Here is a 24501-nt window from a genome sequence, read left to right on the forward strand (position 1 = left end):
TCTAAGTAAGGAATTCTGTTGACCCGAGGGAAGGTGTTAGGCACCCCCGAATCCCGTGGTTCTAGCACGGTCGCTTAAACTGTTGTAATGGCTAAAATATCTGATTTTAATACATGTTCAAAAACTATAGTGCAATTTTAACTTTTAACCGCTTTTATTGTTATTATTATATTTTTAAAGAATGTGAACATCGTTTAAAAACATGTCTTTGGATTGCGTTACATAAAATGCATCCACGATCCGGAACATATTTTTATTCAATGTTTTGGGATTTGGATTTGGGTCGCATAAATGCGTACCCGTGTTTAAGAATGTATTATTATTATATCGCGCCTAAAGCGATTAGCGCTTTATTACTTTGGGGAAGGCCGTGAAATTTGCTAAACGGCCCATCCCGAAGTTTAAGTAATCAATTAAATTTTTATCGAGGGCCCCGCAATTTGTGTGTTTTATTTGGCGAGGCTCGTCTCATTTATTTTAAATGGACAAATCTTAAAGCGACTACATTTTGCTATTTAAAATTAGTCTCTAAAATGAATAAAGAAACTCCTAATTAATTACGTTTTTTATTTATTTATTATTATTATTAAGAAAACATGACATGCTAATTGCTTGATTAATACAATTATTGATGAAAAAGGAATTTTATTCTTAATTTCGAAATTATAAATAAAATATAAGTTCAACAACTAATATCAAATATAGCTAGATTAAAACTCAGCATTGTTATAAAAAAAAATTATTGAGATTAATTATTCACAACCATTTGAAATTTGATTTAACCATAATTACTAAAACTTATTAGAAAGTTTATTAAACTTAAACGTTCTTCTAGTCTTGCTTGAACTCAAGTCATGCCTTAATGCCTAATTTACGAAGTTTTAATTTAAATTCATGTCTTAGCTAAATTTAGCTAGTTATTCATGATTAACCTACTGTTGATAATCTTGAAACCTTCATAACTAGTGAATTAACCTGTTTTGCCGAACTGATTCATTAAAGACTAACTTATGTTATTTTTTCTTATTCCAATTATTATTTAGTAATACATGAAATAGCTTAAATACAATCAACAAAATGAATAAAGAAAAACGAAATTAAAACTTCAAAATTTCATTCTTCATATGTATTCATGCTTCATATTTCGGATTACAATAACCAGCGTGTCAGTTGTGTACCTGATATTGGAAGCAAAAGAAAATGAAGATGAGAATCAGCAACAGTAATAACAATACAGCAACAACAACTGCCCAGCAACAGTAACAACCCAGTAACAGACCGGTGGAGTAGTAATCCCAAAAACAAAAGCTTCAAGCTTTGATGAAACAACAATTAATTCTGATTTCAAACAATGAAAGAAAGCAGAATATTTTTTTTAGTTTTTATTTTGAAAGTTTAAATATTTTTCGGAATTTTCTCCCTCTTAAATGTTCAGCCTTTTTTCTCTCTCTTATTTTTTCTTTCAGATTTGTTTCTCTTATCTGTGTTTTTTTTCTCTCGTATCTGTCTCTTTCTCCCCCTATATCTATTCTGATTTCAAGACTTCTATATATATATAATCCCCACCCTTTAATCAATTAAAATCAATCCCTTTCTCTACCAAACCCATTATCTTCCCACTCATCCCCATTACATTAAATAAATATATCACACCACCCCATTATATTTTGTCCCCCATGCCTAACATAAAATAATGCAAGATTCCCCTTTAAATTAAATCTTGTCCCCCCTTTATATTAAATAATCATATCACAACCCACCCCATTTCATTTTGTCCCCCATGCTTCAAATAAACAATTACAAAATGTACAATTCCTAAACTACCCCTTCCGACCTTACTGAAATTACCAAACTACCCCTGAACGTATTACAAATTTACCAAACTACCCATCAGCTATAACACATCAATTAATCAAACTTAACCAAAATATAGACAATATGATCAATTTCTAACAATGTTCAAACAACAATATGAACACGGATGAACATCATAACAACAATATCACATGAACATGATTTTAACAACATTTCAACAACAAATCACATGAACACAAATTGAACAACCAAGAACAACTAAAATTTGATTGAACAATATTTTAGCAACAAACAATCCTATTTTCGGATTCAACAACAACAACAAACAAAGTATGAAGATTTCTAAATTCAATCATATTGAACTTAAAATCAACTCTAACAACATTATAACAAACAATTCTTATATTAAACTTTAAACAAGATTATGAGACCAATTCAAGAAATAATCACAAATGGTAAACAAGAAATCAAACTATACACATTTCGGATTCAAAATCAAACAAACATAATATGAACATGAATTAAATCTAAAAATAAAAACGACGGATTCAAATGACTAAAACCAACATACTTCCCTTATTGCAACTAAATTCTTTTAGGCAAATGACAAAACAAAACTAAGAAGAAACAATTATGAATTTAAACTTGAACTTTAACAATATTAACAATTTCCGGAAAATACATCAAATACATGAAACAAATTGAAGAAACAATTAATTAAATTTCAATTTGAATCTAACAAATATTAAACTAACAAATATTCACTTAAACAACAATGCAAACATGAAATAAACATGAAAAATAACTAATTAATCCTTCCTTTGAAATCTGAAAAATTTATCTAACAAACAACATATGAACATGAACTAAAAATTAATTCAAACGATAAACAAAACAAACATTTGCCGATTTTAGATTCGAAAATATCAAAACAAAAATGCGGACAATATAAATGAGATTCAAAAAAACCAACTAACCGGAAATGAAACGACGAACAACGATTGTAAACAAATCCGTCCGGGCTTCGACTCAACGAAAACCCTCGACCTTTGACAAAACGAAGAAGACGAAGCAACAATGAAATAATAGCAACTGCTGCGACGAGCAGCAGCACGCAGTCCGTCGAGAAGCAACATGAAGCAGACGCCCTGGCAGCAGCACGACGGAGGAAGAAGAAGCAGCGGCGGCGACAGGCAGCAGCAGCGGCGACTCCACACAGCAGCAGCAGTCGACGTAGCAGTGCGAGCAATTGACGCAGCAACATGGAGAAGATGGCGACAAGGTTGTCGACTGAGTTTGGGTGGTGTCCGCGTAGGGCTGCTGGAGGTCGACGGACAGTAGCAGCTGGAGCGGGGTGGAGGAGTCGATGGATGCTGGACGAAGAAGAAGAAATAACGAAGGTGTTCGGCGAAGGGGTCATCGCTTGGTTTGAAGGAGACGGAGGCAACGGGGTCGTAGCAGCCATGAATGGCTGCTGCGTGCACTGTGTGTGTGCAGTGAGGGTGAGGAAGATGGAGGGGCAGCCATTGATGTGTGCTTGAGGAGGCTTGAGGAAGAAGAAGAAGAAGATAGGAGGGGGCGGATGGTTTAGGTCTTTTAGGGTTTTTGTCTTTTTTTTGTTTTGTTTTTTTTTGTTTTGTAAAATGTAAGACAAAAGGGGTTTGGGTCTTTTGGGTTATGGACTGGGTCGACCCAGTTCGAAATGGACTGGGTCGTAGGGAAGATTGGGCTATTTTTCGGGCCTGTGGCTTGAAATTGAAGAAGAGGCCCAATTTCGACTTTCTTTATATTTTTGCTCTTTTTTTTTCTTTTATTTCTCTAAAAATAATTTATAAACATACTTAAACTATTATTAAGAATTAAATTAAGTTATAAAAGCGCAAATTAACTCCCAATAACAATTAACGCACAATTAAGTAATAATTAAGCATAAAATTGTATATTTAGACATTAAATGCTAAAAATGCAAACGATGCCTATTTTTTGTAATTTTTAATTTTTGTAAAACAAATTTAATTACTAACAATTGTAGAATTAAATCCTACATGCAAAATGTGACATATTTTTGTATTTTTTTATTAATTTAGCAAATAAACACGCACAGACAAATACAAATAATTATTCAAAAGTACACAAAATTGCACACCAAAGAAAAATCATTTTATTTTTGAATTTTTGGGAGTAATTCTCATATAGGACAAAAATCACGTGCTTACAGACATGAACACATAGTTGGTCGCCTATTAGGATTTGACATTTAAACCATATCTTAGGGTGACCCAGAGCTATAAGGATAGAAGGAATTACTACATTATTCTCCTACTGGTTCTTGAGAGTAAATTGTATACTTCAAGCTATCCGGTCGTTAAGGAGTGTTGCTAGACGCCACCCTTGATTAGTATATTAATGTAATTAATTTAATACCGGCTTAGTATTGAATTTATGGAGTCGCACACTAACTAGTGTTCTAATCTTTGCTAAAGGATTAATTACTTTATTATTTGTTAATTAAATTAAAGAATTTAATTAGTTAAATAAATTTAGTTAGTTAGTCCAAATGAAATATTATAATATTCTTTGCTAGCACAGAGGATATAATTAATATTGTGAACAGATTGAAGTTTTCTATTTTTGAAATAGAAAATTAAATTATATCTTTAGGTTTATATATATATATATATATATATATATATATATATATATATATATATATATATATATATATATATGATATACATATATATATATTTGATCAATCCAATTAAGAATTGGATTGACATGAAAGTCAACGTCGGTTATTTCATCCCCATAAGAATGGGATTGATAATTTTAATATAAATTATTACTTGAAGTCCAATTTAGAATTGGACAGCATCTTCACGTCAAAGTCCATAAAGGACGTGTAGGCTATCAAAATCCCATGAGTAATGAGATTAGTATTTTCCTATATAATGTAAACGTCCAATTTAGAACTTGGTTTTTTTTCGGTTCCTTTTCTTTAACCTAAGGAAAAACAATTGGGGTTTACATATATATATATATATATATATATATATATATATACATAGCTAAAACAACGTGACTAACACAACTTCTTGGAGAAGCCGAAAAACCAACAAAGATATCGAAAGAGTCAAGTCTTGACAAGAAAATTTAGTTTCTTGGTCTTTCACGTTGGCTACGGTTTTTGAGAAGAACTTTAGCACAATAGTTCATTCAATTTGTTTGCGGATTTCGTTGATCAAAGAGTTGATAGCAAAGATCGGTCTCGGTGTGGATACGCATAGAGTCTTTGCATTATCGAAGAATTTTGAAATGGGACTCTCTTCACCAGGTACGTCTCAGATTTGATCTTTGACATGTAAATAAATTTTAAACACGAAAAGATCTGTCTAGGATTGTTATTGTCTTCCACTGCGTGTTACGAACGCCTATATGCAATCCTTCAGTGGTATCATAGCCGTGGTTTATTGTGTCTAAAATTTATTTACGAAATATTTTAATATTATATTTGAAGTGTTCAAACCATAATACATGTGTCTTGTGCAATAGTCTAATCGTTTGAATGCTGATATTATTTTATTATAGATAAAATATGTATTCATATAACTATTGAGATAGTTCATGACTTGAATTTGAAATTTTTTATTAGATACGACGGGAATCTATAATATGTTACATGATTCTATTATTATTTTTAATTGTTATTAGTACATGAGATGTTAATTAATAATGATATTCTGGCATGAATTACTTTTATGTGATATATAAGATAATCATGTTAGAAGATGTTGAATTTCGTTTTTATGCATGCTTGTTACATGTGATGTAAATCAATTTAGGACTAAGCATGTAGACAACTTGAACTAAATTCACATGCTATAAAAGATTTGATCTTCATGTTATTAAAAGTTGTTTTAGTAACAATTCCCTCTTACTAAAATTTGAGTTCTTAAATAATAAAATATAAGATATTTTATTATAGAGCTATCTATCAAGGTAAATAATTTTACTTATTTCTTGTTTATAAGGAGCGGCCTGACTACCAGGAAACTTATAGTTCGAGAATATGTTAAAATTATTTATTGCATTAGATGTATGGATTAAAAGAATTATTCAATTTTACACTAGACGCCTGGACCACCCGGGGAGTATAAAATTTAATAAGTTCTTTGCTATCATGATGGTTGAACTCAACTACGCCAATAGGATCGACCTGACTACCAAGGGACTATTTGACACAGAGCTATTTAAGGAAATTGTATGCGGATACAATTGGTAAGAGTACCTGCCTTTAAAATATATGTGAGAAACTACTTGACTTCCAAGGGGCTCATACATATTGTTAAAGGATTTCTTTACTCCACTAACAGAAATAAAGATTTCGTAAACTATAATGAGGGTAAATAGTTTAAAATAATTAGTGGAAATATCATTTAGATAAAAGTTCATGCCTTTATGATATATGCAAATATGTTCTTATATCATTGCCTTTTCTTTTCTATATTTTAGATTTCTCAATATGTCTATTATATCACTGCGTGAAATACTTGAGACCAACAAGTTGGTAGGACCAAACTTTGATGACTGGTATAGAAATTTGAGAATTGTTCTCATGCATGAAAAGCTCAATGATGTGATCGATAAGCCTGCAAAGCTAATCCCACCAGAGAATGATGCTCAAGGCACCAAGGTTTATCAGAAACACTTGGAAGAATGCCTTGCTATTAAACGCAATATTCTCGCTTCTATGAGTTCGGAACTCCAGAGGAAACATCAGAATATAGATTCAACTACAATAATTTAATATCTTAAGAAGATGGTTGATACACAGTCCAGTTGGACCCCTTATCAATCATGTGATTGTTCTTACCGAAGAACATGAGAAGTTGGGGTACAAGCTTGGTAAAGAGCTTTCTGAAGATTTGATCTTGCAGTCAGTATGTGATGCTAAATGTTTTCACTATAAGAAGAAAGGACATTGGAAGAGAAACTGCAAGGAGTATCTTGCAACTCTAAAGGACAAGAAACAATGTGAGACATTAATGAAAAATGTTTTCAAGGTTTCTTTAGCTACTACTAATTCTTCACTGTGGGTATTAGATACTGGCAGTGGTTATAACATCTGCAATATATTGAAAGGGTTCAAGATAAGTAGGAGACTAAAGAAAGGAGAAGTTAATCTACAAGTTGGAAATGGTGCAAAAGTTGCGGCCGTAGCTGTAGGATTAATTTCTTTAATAATGCCTACGGGCAAAGTACTTATGTTGGATGATTGTTATTACGTTTCTAAATTTATTTCGAAAATAATTTCAGCTTCAATGTTAGACAAACGCGGTTTTCACATCAATATAGGCAATGGTATTTGCTCTATTTATTATAGTGATAATTTATATGTGAATGGCTATCTCCAACATGATGTTTATGTCTTACCTAATGTGAATGCTAATTCAATTATGCATGTTTCAAGTCTTAAGAGGAAAAGAGATGATCAAGTAAATCATACATACCTTTGGCATTGTAAGCTTGGTCATATTGGAGAGAAAATAATTAACAAGTTGTACAAGGAGGGGTACCTTGACAAATATGATTTTGAATTATATCCAACTTGTGAATCTTGTCTCAAAGGAAAATGACCAAATCTCCATTTACTAGAAGTGGAGAAAGAGCTTCTGAATTATTGGGACTAATTCATACAGATGTTTGTGGGCCCATGAAAATTCAAGCTAGAGGTGAATATTCTTACTTCATCACCTTCACTGATGATATGTCAAGATATGGATTTGTGTATCTTATGAAACACAAATCTGAATCTTTTGAAATGTTCAAAAGGTTTCGTAGTAAAGTTGAGAAACAGACTGGTAAAAGTATCAAAGTACTAAGGTCTGATAGAGGTGGAGAATATCTTAGTGAAGATTTTACTGGATATCTCAAAGAGAATGGGATTCTCTCACAGTGGATACCTCCAGGAACACCACAACACAATGGTGTGTCTGAAAGGAGAAATCGAACCTTATTAGATATGGTGAGATCTATGATGGGGTTCACTGATCTTCCAATAAATTTATGGGGATATGCTTTGGAAGCAGCAACATACTTACTTAATAAAGTTCCCACTAAGTCAGTCTCTACGACACCATATGAGATATGGAAAGGATGTAAGCCTAACTTTAAACACATTAAAGTTTGGGGTTGTCCAGCTTATGTTAAGAGATTGCAGTCTGATAAACTTGACTCAAGATCTGATAAGTGTAGGTTCATTGGGTATCCCAAAGAAATAATGGAATAGTATTTCTATTACCTTTCTAACCATAAAGTGTTTGTGGCTAGAGGAACAACCTTTTTGGAAAGAAAATTTCTTTTGGAAGGAAATTATAGTGGAGAAATAGAACTTGATGAAGTTCAAGAAACTAATGAATCAACACAATATAAAGATCATGAGACATAAATTGAAGAACATTTATTAGATGTTTTGAAGTTGTCAAGGAAGTTGCCATCTTCAATGGCTGAATCAAGAACTAAATGAAGTTCAAGAACAGGTTAATGAACCAGTTCTAACCCAAATTGAATAACAACCAAATCCAGCACAAGGTGAACAGGTTGTACAAGTACCTCTTAGAAGGTCTACACGAGAACGTCATGTACCAACTAGATTAAATTTATTGGTACAAGATGATGTATCAAATGAGGTTGATCATAATGATGATGACCCTAAGACCTATGAAGAGGCTATACAAAGTTCCGATTATGAGAAGTGGCAAAAGGCCATGGAATCCAAAATGGAATCCATGAAGGAAAATAAAGTATGGACTTTAGTTGAACCTACAAAGGATATAAAACCTATAGGTTGTAAATGGGTTTTTAAGAAAAAGATTGGAGCAGACGGAAAGGTAGAGACCTACAAAGCCCGTCTTGTTGACAAGGGATATCGTCAGAAAAAAGGAGTCGACTATGACGAGACTTTCTCTCCCGTGGCAATGCTCAAATCAATTTAGATTTTGCTTGCTATAGTAGCATACTATGATTATGAAATATGGCAAATGGATGTGAAAACAACTTTCCTTAATGGTGAGCTAGAAGAGAATGTGTACATGACACAACCTGAAGGTTTCACATCTTCGTCTGATCATTATAAAATTTGTAAGCTACAAAGATTCATTTATGGACTAAAGCAAGCTTCTTGAATTTGTAATATTCGATTTAAAAAGACAATTGAAAAGTTCAATTTTGTTAGATGCGAAGAAGAACCTTGTGTGTACAAAAAGGTTGGTGGGAGCACAATTATATTCTTAGTATTGTATGTTGATGATATATTATTCATAGGGAATAACATACTGACATTGCAAAGTATCAAGATTTGGCTATTTGAACAGTTCTCCATGAAAGACTTGGGAGAAACATCTTATATATTAGGAATAAAGATCTATAGAGATAGATCTAGGAAGCTGCTTGAACTTTCCCCGTCTTTGTACATTGATACCATCTTAAAGAGGTATAATATGGATAATTCCAAAAGAGACTATCTACCAATAGGCACTGGAATTACTCTCAGTAGAGAGGATTGTCCTAAACACCTGAAGAGAGAGAACGCATGAGTAGGATCCCATACGCTAGTGCAGTGGGAGCTATCATGTATACCATGACATGTACATGTCCTGATGTAGCTTATGCACTTGGAGTGACTAGCCGATATCAGGCAAATCCTGGTGAGGAACATTGAAAGGTGGTGAAGACCATTCTTAAGTACTTAAGAAGGACTAAAGACCAATTCCTCATCTATGGAGATTCTGAGTTGAAACTTGAAGGTTATACTGATGCAAGTTTCTCTTCAGATAGAGATGATAGCAAATCTATTTCTGGTTATGTATTCACCTTAAATGGTGGTGCAGTGAGTTGGAAAAGTTCCAAACAAGCTATAGTAGCTGATTCAGTGACTGAAGCAGAATATATAGCAGCTAGTGAAGCTGCTAAGGAAGCTGTATGGATGAAAAAGTTCTTAACTGAACTTGGTGTGGTTCCTTCAATAGAAGGTGCGGTTCCACTGTTGTGTGACAATACTAGAGCCATTGCTCAAGCAAAAGAACCAAGATCACACCAAAAATCCAAGCACGTTCTGCGAAGGTATCACTTGATAAGAGAGATCATTGAACGTGGAGACGTCTAGACTCAAAAGGTTGATGGAAAGGAAAATGCTCCATACCCATTCACTAAAGCTCTTGGTACAAAGGAGTTTGACAAGCAAAAGTGAAAATTGGGAATGAAGTACAAGAGCGATTGGCTCTAGTGCAAGTGAGAGATTGTTAGGGATATAGTAGATATGCCCTAGATCCAATCTCATATTTGATATTTTGAACATATTTTTGTGAACGTTATTTGATATAAAAATACATGGCATTCTTTTATCATAGTTATTATTAATTGTTTGATTAATTTGATAAGGTCCTTGATTAAATATTTAGATTTGTCATCATGATAGAGAACATGATAATGAGAGCAAAGTCTCTTATAATTTAATCTAAATTCGTTCTTGATCGTAGGATTATTAATTTGGACATTAGTAATCTGGTTAGATCAATATTTATGTGATTGTCTTTATGGGATAAAGATTAGTTGATCTCATTAACTAAATCACATAGATAGATGATGCATATAGAGATATGATTATTGAACTGACTCATTGGATAATTCCTAATAATTAGAATTACCATAAACTGTCAATAGGATATTCTCTTGAAGAATGTGATGTAAGAGTTTCCTTTGACCTGAGATCGTCATAGTAATTGCCAAGTTATTTGTTGTGCTTTAATAACAGACACCTATGGCCCTAGGGCGATAATTGAAAGGATATTGGGTACGATTAAATACTTGTAGAATTAGTGATTGATCAAGATGGAAACTGTCAACTCTTGGTAATGAATTTAAGCTCCATGTTGTCATGAATTATAAACGACCAAATTAAAACCTTGGCCAGGGCAATTGAATGAAAGAAGAAAAGAGTTTCTTAGGTCATTCAATGGACGAATATATTTGACATGAACACATAGTTGGTCGCTATTAGGATTTGACAGTTAAACCATATCCTAGGGTGACCCAGAGCTATAAGGATAGAAGGAATTACAACATTATTCTCCTACTGGTTCTTGAGAATAAATTGTATACTTCAAGCTATCCGGTCGTTAAGGAGTGTTGCTAGACGCCACCCTTGATTAGTATATTAATGTAATTAATTTAATACCGGCTTAGTATTGAATTTATGGGGTCGCACACTAACGAGTGTTCTAATCTTTGCAAAAGGATTAATTACTTTATTATTTGTTAATTAAATTAAAGAATTTAATTAGTTAAATAAATTTAGTTAGTTAGTCCAAATGAAATATTATAATATTCTTTGCTAGCACAGAGGATATAATTAATATTGTGAACAGATTGAAGTTTTCTATTTTTGAAATAGAAAATTAAATTATATCTTTAGGTTTAAATATATATATATATATATATATATATATATATATATATATATATATATATGATATACAATTAAGAATTGGATTGACGTGAAAGTCAACGTCGGTTATTTCATCCCCATAAGAATGGGATTGATAATTTTAATATAAATTATAACTTGAAGTCCAATTTAGAATTGGACAGCATCTTCACGTCAAAGTCCATAAAGGACGTGTAGGCTATCAGAATCCCATGAGTAATGGGATTAGTATTTTCCTATATAATGTAAACGTCCAATTTAGAACTTGGTTTTTTTTTCCGGTTCCTTTTCTTTAACCTAAGGAAAAACAGTTGGGGTTTACGTATATATATACATAGCTAAAGCAACGTGACCAACACAACTTCTTGGAGAAGCCGAAAAACCAACAGAGATATCGAAAGAGTCAAGTCTTGACAAGAAAATTTAGTTTCTTGGTCTTTCACGTTGGCTACGATTTTTGAGAAGAACTTTAGCACAATAGTTCATTCAATTTGTTTGCGGGTTTCGTTGATCAAAGAGTTGATAGCAAGGATCGGTCTCGGTGTTGATACGCATAGAGTCTTCGCACTATCGAAGAATTTTTGAAACGGGACTCTGTTCACCAGGTACGTCTCAAATTTGATCTTTGACATGTAAATAAATTTTAAACACGAAAAGATCTGTCTAGGATTATTATTATCTTCCTTTAGCCACTTCTTAGCTTACAGGCATTTATTAGCAAAACTGATCTGGAAGTCTAGTAAAGTCACTTAAGGATATCTACACAATTCAAACGGTGAAACTGATGTTAAGTCAATCATCGACTTTGAGGAGACTCTTGGAGAGAATTGAGGTCTATCATCTAAATTTTAGATGTAAAGCAGTATCATTAGATTATGACACCAAAATGGTAACATAACTCTTCGTTAGGACTTATTAAAATAAGACAAACAACTCACCCATGAGTTGACATTTTGAACAACCGAATTAACACAAATTGGTTCCGCTAGCTTTTGAGATTAAGTTAGGCCCAAAGATCATATCTTCACTCATACTACCATGCAGTAATCATTGACGGCTGTCTAAAGAAGCTTAAAAGTTTATTGAAGCGCGGCTAATTCTCATATTTACTGGATTGGAAGCCAACCAACAAATGGCTTAAATCTTCAAATTAATTCGTTTGGGCAGAGATATATACGACTACCCTGTTATTTTATATACAAGTACCATGGCTGCAAACTTTCTATATAGTCCTCGATGACATACAGAGAACTAATGCATAAGTCCTTGACAAATGTTCTTCTCAGGTATAACAGGATAACTCAATGCTCGCAGATATAAAATTAACAGTTGCCTGAGAAACAAATAGCTAACCACCACCCTACCATATGCAAAAATGAAAATACTTCCCCTCCTACAATACTTCAGTGACTTCAACAAAGCAATTTACTCGACTGTATTCGGGGAAGGGGGAGCATAGCTCACAACATTACTATTATACAAGTAGCTAAAAGGACATCCTTTATAGAAAACTAAAAATAAATTTTATTTATTGATAAGCAAAAAAGGAGAAAAGAAAACTTGCCTCTCGTTAATCTTGATCCTTCGTCGTTGCTCAGCCTCAGAGTGCTTGGAACGAACAGCATTTGCCTTCTTCCCTTCTACTTTCGCTGCAACCCTCAAATATACAAAAAATCTAAATAGCACACAGTATTACAAGAGCAAATGCATACATGTGCATATGTATCGTATACGTATACACATACCGTCTTGGGGAAAAGACTCACAATCGTGCTTCATCGTGATATTCACAGTCCTAACCATTTTTCACCGTGTCAGCTCCCTGTTACTAAAACCACACAACAAAATTCAGTCCAAACAACTATAATTTTATACTAATAGTACTATTTTCGTTCTGGAAAATAACAGCTACATACCGGAACGACGAGAAGGAACAAATACACAGAGATGGACGGCGATCCGTATATGTATTTGTATGTATAGACAAAGCTAACCCAACACAATCTCTTAGTTGATGCCCTGGGCAAAAGACTGAAACTACTGCAATTAAGTGGCTGCTTTAGATTTCAGTTGTTGCTTATTTGTGCCTATACCGACACTCCATAAATTGCGCCAAATTTTCTTTTTCCTTTTTGAATATTATTTTGGTAATGATGTAATTACGGTGTGCAAGGTAAAATAACTATGCTCTCCGTCCACATTTATGTGACATAAAAAATTATACTTACTTGTCTAGAAATAATTTGAAATAAAATTAATCATTTTAATTATTGATGACTTGTTTTAGACTATGAATTTTAAAAATATTGAGTCTAGCCAAAAATCGCCAAATAAATTAATGAAATTGATAATTGAGTGGCAGCCTAGTAACAAAACTTCAACGGTAAGATTAAACTTTCCGTTGGTTACTCGAGACTTTCTGCCTTTGGAAAATAACAATAACAACAACAACCCAGTATAATCTCACAAGTGAGGTCTGGGGAGGGTAGTGTATACGCAGGCCTTACCCCTACTATGGGTAGAGAGGCTGTTTCCAAATAGACCCTGGCATCCTTCCCACCAAGAACTCCCCACCTTGCTCTTAGGGTGACTTGAACTCACAACCTGTTGGTTGGAAGTGAGAGTTGCTTACCATCAGAGTATTTGAAGTTAAGTTGAAAAAAGATGTTTAAAAGTTGAGATTTTGAATATAAATTTTACTTGAAAAAAGAGGCTGAAGTTCCAACATTATCTTACTTGAAATACTCTTCAAGTTTTTAATCACTATTTATTTCAAAATACTGAAGTTCAATATTAGCAAATAATGATGACCAAACCATTATTTGCAAATGCTGAAGTAACATACTCCTTATTCAGAAACAGGAAACTGAACTAATTTTCTGATTACAGAGGATTTCTTCCCCTAGCGAAGATGATGGTTAACTTGTCTGCGACAATGTACGTCCTAGTGGAAGTGCAAAATGCTGCCACTAATGAAGCTTACAATATCATAATAAGCATGAACTAATGATGCTGAAAGAAAGAAACATGTTACGATTCGTTAAAATTTAAATTAAGTTAATGGTATAAAAAAGTTTTACATTGTTTGTGTATATAACTTAAATCATATCCAAAAACACAATTCCATGCCAATTTGTTGATTCAATACTCTGCATGATGCTTTGATGACTTTCCTATATCTTTTATGCTGCAAAAATAAGCTCAAGCGTTGAAACAAGGAACGAAAGACAAAGTGCTCATCGTTGTGAATGAACGGTCATTCAGCTTCTCTCATTTATGCTGACCATGTTTCTTAATTCAACCTGCTGATTTTCTATCCTACTTGCCATTCTTGAACTGTCGTATCCTGTAAAGGACATGGTATCTTCTTCGACAAGGCGCCTCTGTCTTATTCTCAGTATTGCATGCGAAATTTCACCCATGGAAGGACGCTTTCTAGGAGTCCTGTGTATGCATTTATGAGCAATTGCAGCAAGACTCCTCACTTGCTCTAGACTGCATGTCCCAACAAGCTTCTTGTCAAGGATCTCGTCTACTCCATCTGAGCTCATAGCTGCCTTTGTAGATGAGAAGCCAAGAACAAATAAGAGAACGTAAAATTTGCACCCGAAAACATAAAAGAGAAGTATCGGTGTTGGATGACTGAAACTTACAAGATTTACGTATTCCATTAAGTTCTGATGTGGATGAATAGCAGTGATCAGTTCAAAAAGGATAATGCCAAAGCTATATATGTCACTCCTTGTCGTAAACTTGCTTGTGGATATATACACCGGATCGATGTAGCCATATGTACCTTTAAGGCCTGAGTTGCGGCCATCATATACCTCTTCTTTTGACAGCCCAAAATCAGCAACCTAGTTATAAAGGGAGAGGTAAATATTCGAAAAGACAATGACATCAGCCTATATGCAGAGGAAGTAACTTATTAGTGACATCAATAGCAGCAAAATTATGTCTGCACTTGTCAACTAATTCGCTATTAGCATGATATAAACACGTGATCCACTGACCTTAGCTCTCATAGAATGATCTAGCAATATATTGGCAGACTTCAAATCACGATGTATCACTGGGGGAACCGCCTGTTGGAAGAAATGTGAACAAAGAAAAAGTAACTAGTTTTGTAACCATGGAAAATACAAGCAAAGTGGTTAGCAAGTCTACCCCGTCATGAAGATACTCAACGCCATGTGAAACATCAAGGGCTATTTGCAACCGATCTTCCCAACTCAAGGTGTGTTCCTCACCTGAACATGTGCAGAATGAAGAAATTTCATCACCTCTTCTTAGTCGACAAAAGGTTAAAAATGGAGAAACCACACAGAAGGGCAACAAGAAGCTCCATTGAACGTATAACCATAGAGACAATTAACATTCAGATTCTTTTCTGTTTACTGACCATCCACTCCAGATTCCTTTTAAGTGATGATCCAATGGGAATTGGCAGTTCAGTTGCAAAAAGTTTGAGTTTTTATAACATATACATGGATGGATATAACTCTTGATAGTGGCGGCAGAAATGATGGCAAGTTGGAGGTTAAGTCATATGATAGCTAGAAAAAAAAATGCTCTAAAGCCTGCCCCTTCTTATTATGGTTAACATGAAGGGAGAGAAAGAAATGGGATATTTTTTAAGGCAATGAGAATTCGTTGACGAGGTTCAAAGTTCTCTTTTATTTCTTTTGCTTACTTGATTTATCTATCAAAATCACACCTTTGCAAACACCTTCTTGGTTCAGTATAAGTGAATCCTTTAGAATTATCCAGTAATAAAAATATCTCTTATTCAGCAAATGATAATTACACCTCTAAATTTAGCTGCCTGGAAAACAATCTTGTATGACAATAAACGCCTGCGGGAAACTAGGAAGAGTAAAACATCTAGAAGTTTCTGATCAATAGTTATCTCCACTAAAAGTAATATTATCAACAAAAGGGAGTAATACACTTACTGTATAAAAGGTTTGCCAAACTTCCATTACTCATGAATTCATAGATTAACATGCGATGTCCTTTATCCACACAATAGCCAACCAAATTTACCAAATTCCGATGATGAAGCCTACCTAGAAGTGTTACCTGCACAAACACCAATCTAAATCAAAACTTGATCCAGAACAATCACATTCATGAAAAATACAAATAGAGGAGTGTAAAGATGCATTATTGTACTATCTGAGAGTTGGAAATCAATATGCTTAGAAGAACCTCTAAAAGACTTTCAGAACCTATATGGTATTTATTTATTTATTTGGCCTTTTTCTTATCTTATGTAAATAGGAACTTTTTCTTATCTTATGTAAATAGGAACTTTCTCTAAAGATGTCCCAAGTAAATCCAGTACATTAAAGTGAGGTCACATCATCTTTGCCTTACGAGATAAAAGGTCCATTTAAGATACCACTATCCCAATAAGGTGGAAGATGCAGAACTAAATTCTTAGAGGGGCCAAGATAATAGAATAAGATAGATAAACCTATTTTTCAGGATCAATGTACAAATTTGATATAGTTCATCAACACTTGCCAACCTAAATTAAGTGTCTAATCCAAAACCTTAAGATAATGGGTTAGGTAATGAGTAGGTTAACCCAGAATCTTTATAACCGTCTTGAATGTCCTTCTACACCTGACGTTTAGGCATTGCATTTTTAAAATACCCTCCCGTACATACAGCCCAATTTAAGGGTCTACACATGAATTAAACGATGAATTCATGCGTGAGGAATAGATTTACCAAAGGTTAGCTAGCTCAATACATGTAAGAGAATCTAGGTATCCAACCCAAAGTTCTAAGACAATTAGTGGAGTAACCCATGAGTTTGATAAACCACTTTTCGGTACCCTTATGCATCTAATGTGAAATATTGTATACCTCGAACAAAATTAATGATTTATGTAAACAACATTTGTATGTTAAAGGCAGGAAATAAAATTCAAAAATAAAAGGGAACTTTTAACATGGAAGCCACAGTTGTGTTATATTCGGGGGAAAAAGTTAACAAGCAATCCACACCTCAGTAAAGAACTCCTTTTCTCCTTGTTTTGAGTCCGTAGCAAGAACTTTCACAGCAACCACTCCACCAACAGGCATTGTAGCTTTGTATACTGGGCCGAAAGACCCCTGACCCAGTATGGTTGTAAAGTTTTGGGTAGCTTTCTGAATGTCCCTGGAGTCCCACAAAAGATCAGTTCAAGCAGTTGGCAGTTGTTAAGAATTTAATGGGCAATTCATAGAGACAAATGTAACCAGTAAAAAGCTTATTTTCACAGTGCGAAGTAAAAAAAATTCCAATTACAGATTCAAGACATTCTTCAACATCCTGATTTCCTAACACATTAATATCATGTTTGAAAACCAATAGGTTCATTAGGTGAAAAAAAAGAGGCAAGTAGCTAATCAATAGGCATTGAGAAGAGGAACCATGATTGATGAGTTTCCATTAGTTACTATTTAGAATACAATAACATGAAAAGCTGTTGAACGTACAAGGTAAAAGTCTCCCCAGTAAAGATGTTAAACTTTATACATACTTGTAAGAGTATCTTGGTATTCCAGATGCTGAAGCAAAGTGATCTTTACTAGGGTGACTCCACCAACTGGGCTGTGAATTTGTGGCCGGAAATCCTGATGTCTTAATAGCAACAGAACTTGACAGAGATGCACTAAAATCAACGCTTGTATTGAGTCCATTTGTCCGTATTGGAAGAGTTGCCACACATCGCTCATTTGCTTGGCGCTGAAGACGAGCACGTTTTTTGTACCACCGAATTCCAAAAAACACAAGTGATGCAATGAGAATTCCAAAAGCCACACCGACACAGATGCCAATAATAACTAAATCAGCTTTATGAACCATTCTTCAATCTTTTCCCAAAAGCAAGAAACTTGACCATGTTGCGAGACTGGGATGGAGATTAGCTGTCATAACAAATGGATGTGAATAATGCACCTTCTCCAATCAATTTCCAAATTAAGTATTGAAATAAGGAAGAAAAACATTAAACTTAGCAGAACATATGATATTATTCATACTAGCTGAAGGAAGAAAGATTACACGTTGTCAATTAAATTTGGTAAGTAGAGAGCACCGAGCATCAGCAGGAGAGTACCCCCCCCCCCCCGGGTTATATTGTTCACATTGACAGTAGGAAGAAAATAACACATTGTCAATTGAACTGGGTAAGTGTATGGGAGCATCAGCTGAAGACAAATTGCTCCACACACCTATCCCTTTTAGCTGTGATCCAAGAATTGTGATTGCTTCTATTTCCTACTCTTTGCTTCGGGGAAAACCCCTAGAAGGATGGAAATTTCAGCAAATCCATTCACTTAGGATTATGAAGTAAATTGAAATAAAACGGATATCTATGAAAATAAATAAGGACAAAAAGAATCAGGTAAGATAAATCATAGCCCTTGAAGAATTATCCGCCTCCTTTTCCCATTTGGCTTCGCTCGGTGGTCAAATTCTAACTTATTTGATGGCATCTAACAGTGTAAGACCACAATGAGACCCCTAGTTTGGCTACAGAAAATCATATTAGCGTATATAACAAAACATTGTAGCTCCAACACGGGCCAAAATGCACCATCAATTTTCCATGTAGACAATGTGCTGACAAAGACTCAGAACTGCTACTTAGCCTAACAAATTACAATAATCCTTCATTCTTATCTCGATAGGAGACAATTTCAGTACTGTCTTCTTTGCTTTCTTTTTATGAGACAGAAACCAATAAATTCCGTTTTCAAGAGAGCGTCTGTAAAAGACTAGATCACGCGATTCTTTTCATTCTACTCCCTCTACTGGTTGCTATAACAAAATCAAAGTACATTAAAACCTCAGTTCGCACATCTAGCAAACATAAAAAGTAAGGATCTTTTTCCCCTAAACCCCATCAATTCACAAGAACAGAATACATGCAGTAACTGAATAAGCAAATAAAATGAAGATCAAGAAAAGCGTACCTAATGAGCTGACATAGCAGGTGCCAAAGGAGGAAACTGGGATTCCAATAAAACCAATAAGTCTGATGGTTGTTGGAGACGGGACATGAGGAAATACTGAATTATGACATAGAAACTGTAAAGGGTGGGTGTCAATTTGGATTGGATGCTTTTGGTGCAGAGAATAATAGACCAAAGCAAATGCACGCGGTTTACTTTAAAAAGGAACAGACGTTAGTAATGGGGTTAGTAGTAGTACAAAAACATACAATCCTACTAGATTTGGGTGGCTAAGGACACATTAAAGGGCGTGTATAAGGGGTTTGACAAAACTTGGACGAGTCCGCCTTTGGATTTGCGCAGTTTTCCTTGTTTGTCTTTGGTTGATTTTTCAATTCTCTCTTCCTATCCCCGGATGCCATTTTGGTCCCCTCCTTTTTTTCCTTTCTTTTGTTTTTAAATTTATAAATGTAATGTGTGAGCTAACCTCGTCATGCACGGCATCATATTAAAGTTTAAATATAGATTCATTTTGAATAATGTCATTAATTTGATGGAATTAGTAAAACATAAAAATGAGTTAAGTGTTGTATAGAGTAAAAGATATAAAAATGAAACGTTTCAAGAGATCATCTTCTCATATGTATATAAAAAAAATCATTTTCCTTGCCTTATTGTTGATATTTGCTTATTCCCATTCTTACTCTCGGGCCCAGAAGCAGAGCCAAGATTTGAACCTTATGAGTTCGGGATTGTAATCCTTTTAAGTTACTGTGTTCTAAATTAATAATTTATCCATATTCAATGGATTTCTTAAGACAAATACATGATTTGAACAAAAGCTACTGGGTTCAGCCTAACCCGTATCCTCCACTCTGCCTCCACCCCTGCTCGAGCCGACGGTCTTTCGAAAACGGTCTCCCTATCTCCCAAGGGTAGGGGTAAGGTCTCGTACACATTACCTTCCCTAAATCCCACTTGTGGGATCCCATTGAGTTTGTAGTTTTATTATTGAAAATAAAGTCACATGAAAAAAAATATTACAATATAAAATTTAGGAGAGTATGACATAAAAGTTTATCCTTCAAAGTTATGAATGGATTTTACTCAAAATTAAAGTAGTTTAATAAATTGGTAGCTCATATATTTTGGTCAATAAAAAAAACATCTCCTCCTATAAACTAGTATAAAGTTTTGGCCAAAATAATTTTCTTAAAACAAGAAAGTTTGTCAAACCTATATGGTTAATACCTAAGTACTACTACAACATATTTGGTTTGAATTTCATAAAGCTGTTAATTTTTCAGAATCCATTTTTTTTTATCAACCTGATTATTACTTAGCGTCATATTTTTTAATTGTTTTACTTCAGTTGGGGGCAATGTGGGTCCATAAAGACCACTTCTCAAAGCAGATGAATGTTGGTTAGGTCTGAAGTGACCTAGAAAGGGTCCTGGCCAGGTTGCAAACTGAAGTAAAATATTCAATATTCCTTTGGTTGGTTTGGTCAGATGCTTTTGTGTGCCATGAACTGGTCTCTAAAATTAAATTCTATAAATACTGCTAGTGATAGCTAGCGATCACATGCGTATTGGCTTACGCTCTGAACTGGTCATCCAATATTACATTAATACTCCTACAACAAGGTGAGGGAATTAATAAATTAGCTGTTGCTTGTGTCTATTTGAGAAAGAAATAATTTGTCCACCTGTTAAAATAAAAAATAAATTCAAAAGAACTCCGTTGTGTTAATTTTGAGAATTGGTTGACACACAATTAGGAACTAGAAATGTAGTAATATTCGAGTTAGGACCCATTGGTCCTATTCCATCAGTCACAGGCTAAGGTTGGACCCCAACATATTGAAGATTATAACGAGCTTGCCCGCGCCCCGCAATAATGTTCAACAACCAGCTAATTAAGGAACATGCTAAAAAATCTCAAAGTCACTCTGAGGCTCTACATTTATATTCTTGGCCAGGTTCATTAGCTTGGCTATGATGCCATCTCCAGTCCTACTTATGGTACGCAGTAGCTAGCTAATCATAAATCCAAAATATGTAGTATTTGGTAAGACGGACGTCATCATTTGTCATGGAAAATATTTTTTAATGTTTGATTGTTGAGTACGAAGATATTCTCCGAAAAAAATATTATAGATTAGTGATAATAGTAGCTAATTGAAGGGTCTTATCATGATAAATTTTGAATAATAAAGATTAATAACAATATCTAAATGTTAGGCGGAGCAAATACATGCATGAAATTAAAAGTTAAGATATATTTGTATAAAAAATGACTTCCACCCATAAGTTAGGGAAGTCATTTTCCACGTGTAGTTGATAGAAAAAAATTTCTAGTAGCCACTAGAAAATGAACTATTTCTAAAATAACGGTTTCAAAAATGACTTTCATCGCACCGAATACTACGCGTGTTTGTATATTGATCACACTTACATTGACAATACATAAAGAACTATGTACAATAACAAACATGATTCTACTAGACACACTACTTATCGATCATCTATTCTTTATGTATAGTATTTGGGCCTTCACTTGTATGGTTCAAAATTGTGAGGCCCAAATGTGAATACGGCTACTAATTAACTGATAAAAATAGCACGGTATAGTCAGTTTTCGGATTGGTCATTCAAAAATAGTCAGCGTTTACGAAGTCAATGAAAAATAGCCACTATTTTGCTGCAACAGAGACCGATCCAGCATAATATACTGGAGTTCAGTGCACCTGTGTATGAACTCCGACATATTATGCTGGACTAGTATACTTTGTTGACTCCAGTATAATATACTAGAGACTGGAGCACCGGTGCTCCGAACTCCAGTATAATATACTGGAGACTGGAGCACCGGTGCTCCGAACTCCAGTATATTATACTGGAGTTCCAACATACTTATCCTGGAACTCCAGTATAATATGTTGGAGCTCAAACATACTTATGCTGGAACTCTAGTATAATATACTGGCGTATTTTCCGAGTTTTGAACAATGTTTTCACTCAGATTTATCTTTACATGAAAAGTGGCTAAATTTCGATTACTTTTGAAACTGAGCTATTTTGAACGACCAGTAAATCTGGCTACTTTTGAATTTCTCCCAATTAACTAGTATGTCAAACAGTATATTGTCACTGTCAGTATGAAATTTTACTGATGTTTTAATTTAATTAGCCTGTAGGCTTGTGATTATTATTCGGCGGCTTTCGGCGAGGCCCACTTCTTCCGCTGTAGTCTTTGCTCATAAGTCTTGCTACTTCATTTTCAGCATCACGAAACTCCTTTGATCCATCCACCTATCATAAATTCAGTATATTAAAAGGAAACTGATAAAGAAGGGATACAATTATAGGAGTATATCATTAGTTATTATATTGGTAACTTAATTTTTTTTACATCAAATCAGTGTAGTTTAACATATGTTATAACATGTTATTTACTCTATCTTTCAGGTTTTCAAAGTGATTAACTTAAGCTGATATTGTTAGAAGTGGCACATTATCAGTGCACAAAACTTAAACTCTTACAGAAAAGCTACATCTAGTATTATCTTAGGTTGGGACGCACGTAAACTAAACTGATTTTGTTCATTTCTATAATATCACTTAATTACTAAGCAAAAAATAAGAATCTTTTGAGATGTGTCTGTTAATTTGTTCCCTTGGAGGTTTGTGAAAGAGAGATAGAAGAAAACCTGAGCAGTCATGTGATGTTGTAGTTGCACTTGAGGAGGACCCTTCTTTGATTCACTTGTATAGCATCTCCTATATATAGAAACATAACCATAACATTCAATAAATAAGTAAACGAGCAAAATCCAAAAACTAAAAATATTTCCTTGCCCAATACATCAATATTGCCTAATTAAAATCGATAATGTTAAATAACTATTCATTATAGGTGGAACTAGTAATATGAAAAATAAGGCAATTAATAACTTTCTATAGGGGTAGCCCAGTGCACTAAGCTTTCGCTATGCCCGGGAATCGAGGAAGGGCCAGACCACATGGGTCTATTATTGTACGCAGTCACATGCATTTATGCAAGATGCTATTTCCACGGCTCGAACATATTAACTCCTGGTCACATGGCAACAACTTTACCAGTTACGCCAAGGCTCCTCCTCAATAACTTTCTATAGCATATTTTAATTAATGTGTAAAATTTTGTTACAACAGTGTTAGTAGATATTAGTTACTAAGCTAGAAAATAGACTTGCTATATAGTTGTTGTGTACCTGCAACATTTGAACCTCTTCTATCAGATATATGAAAGGGATTAAATGGTTGCCTCACAAGTCTTCAAACTTGAGCGTGTGGAGCAGTCGTTGGATCTCTCAAACTCCTCCACTTCGTCATTGTATTCATGGTCCTCTTACCCTAAAGGATGACATCCTAACCATAAAGGATATTTGGAAGAATAACAATTGGAAGTTATCAAAGCTTTCAACGGTGCTCGAACCAGGCCTTATTAATAAAATAAAGGCTACAAATCCTACTATTAAAACCTATGATACACTTGTTTGGTCATTAAACATTAATGGTCTTTTCACTAGCAAATCATGTTACTCCCTCTTAGGCAACCAAACTGAGTATTACAAGGATTTTACATGGATTTGGGAGGTGAACTGCCCTAACAAGTTAAAAAATTTATTATGGAAATGCTACCATGATAGACTTCTAACAAGAAGCTTTTTACACCATATTGGCATAAACATTTATCCAATATGTTCCTATTGCAAAACTCATATGGAAACTATTAGGCATGCCTTTTTGGAATGCATGGTAGTAAAACAGTTGTGGTCCCTCTTAGGAATCGATGCTAACAGTTGGAATGGTGTCAATAGTTGGTTGACACATATACGTGACCATAACACTACTTTTAAAAATGGCACTATCACTAGGCAAGATTTATTTCCCTCTGTGAACGATTTGGATTAACAGGAATAACAATTTATACAACAACTATACAGACATGATTAGCCTCAAAAGTGCTATTAATCTAACAGTAGAATATAAGCTTCTAACGGAAAAGGAAAATGTTATAAAGGTAAAAATTCCAATAAGCATTAAGTGGAGTAAACCTCCTAGCGACCATATTAAGCTCAATATTGATGGTTCCTTCAAAGAAGCCCTATCTCTTTGTGGATTTGGCGGAGTCTTCAGAGATAATAAAGGCCAATGGATAGTTGGCTTCCATGGGAACCTTCAGGAACAACACCTCTTCAGGTA

The 24501-nt window shown here is 34.3% G+C and overlaps 1 protein-coding gene and 1 long non-coding RNA gene across 2 annotated transcripts; both read right to left on the minus strand.

Annotated features, from left to right (window-relative positions):
• Positions 1-1094: 1094 nt before the first annotated feature.
• LOC104247312 (uncharacterized) lies at positions 1095-13336 on the minus strand. The gene is made up of 4 exons (XR_011404965.1): positions 13216-13336; positions 13045-13127; positions 12864-12948; positions 1095-1178 (listed from the first exon to the last, which is right to left on the minus strand). It is a non-coding gene; the product is annotated as an uncharacterized lncRNA (long non-coding RNA).
• Positions 13337-14335: 999 nt separating this feature from the next.
• LOC104247311 (calcium/calmodulin-regulated receptor-like kinase 2) lies at positions 14336-19441 on the minus strand. Its single transcript, XM_009803280.2, has 8 exons — positions 19274-19441; positions 17836-18223; positions 17318-17471; positions 16255-16381; positions 15467-15549; positions 15313-15384; positions 14953-15156; positions 14336-14856 (listed from the first exon to the last, which is right to left on the minus strand). Exons 2-8 carry the CDS (start codon positions 18159-18161, stop codon positions 14560-14562), a joined length of 1263 nt encoding a protein of 420 aa, XP_009801582.1. The 5' UTR covers positions 18162-18223; positions 19274-19441; the 3' UTR covers positions 14336-14559.
• Between the last annotated feature and the right edge of the window lie 5060 nt (positions 19442-24501).

The sequence above is a fragment of the Nicotiana sylvestris genome, chromosome 2, assembly GCF_000393655.2.
Source record: "Nicotiana sylvestris chromosome 2, ASM39365v2, whole genome shotgun sequence".
NCBI classification, from domain to species: Eukaryota; Viridiplantae; Streptophyta; class Magnoliopsida; order Solanales; family Solanaceae; genus Nicotiana; species Nicotiana sylvestris.

Bases quoted from the DNA above. Each gene is read 5' to 3' on its own strand.
- LOC104247311 (XM_009803280.2), bottom strand. From the start codon at position 18,161: ATGGTTCATAAAGCTGATTTAGTTATTATTGGCATCTGTGTCGGTGTG. The intron at 15,385-15,466 runs GTAGACTTGCTA...TTCTTCCAACAG, and splicing joins TTGAGTATCTTCATGACGGG to GCGGTTCCCCCAGTGATACA. The intron at 15,157-15,312 runs GTCAGTGGATCA...CTTTATAACTAG, and splicing joins ATCATTCTATGAGAGCTAAG to GTTGCTGATTTTGGGCTGTC.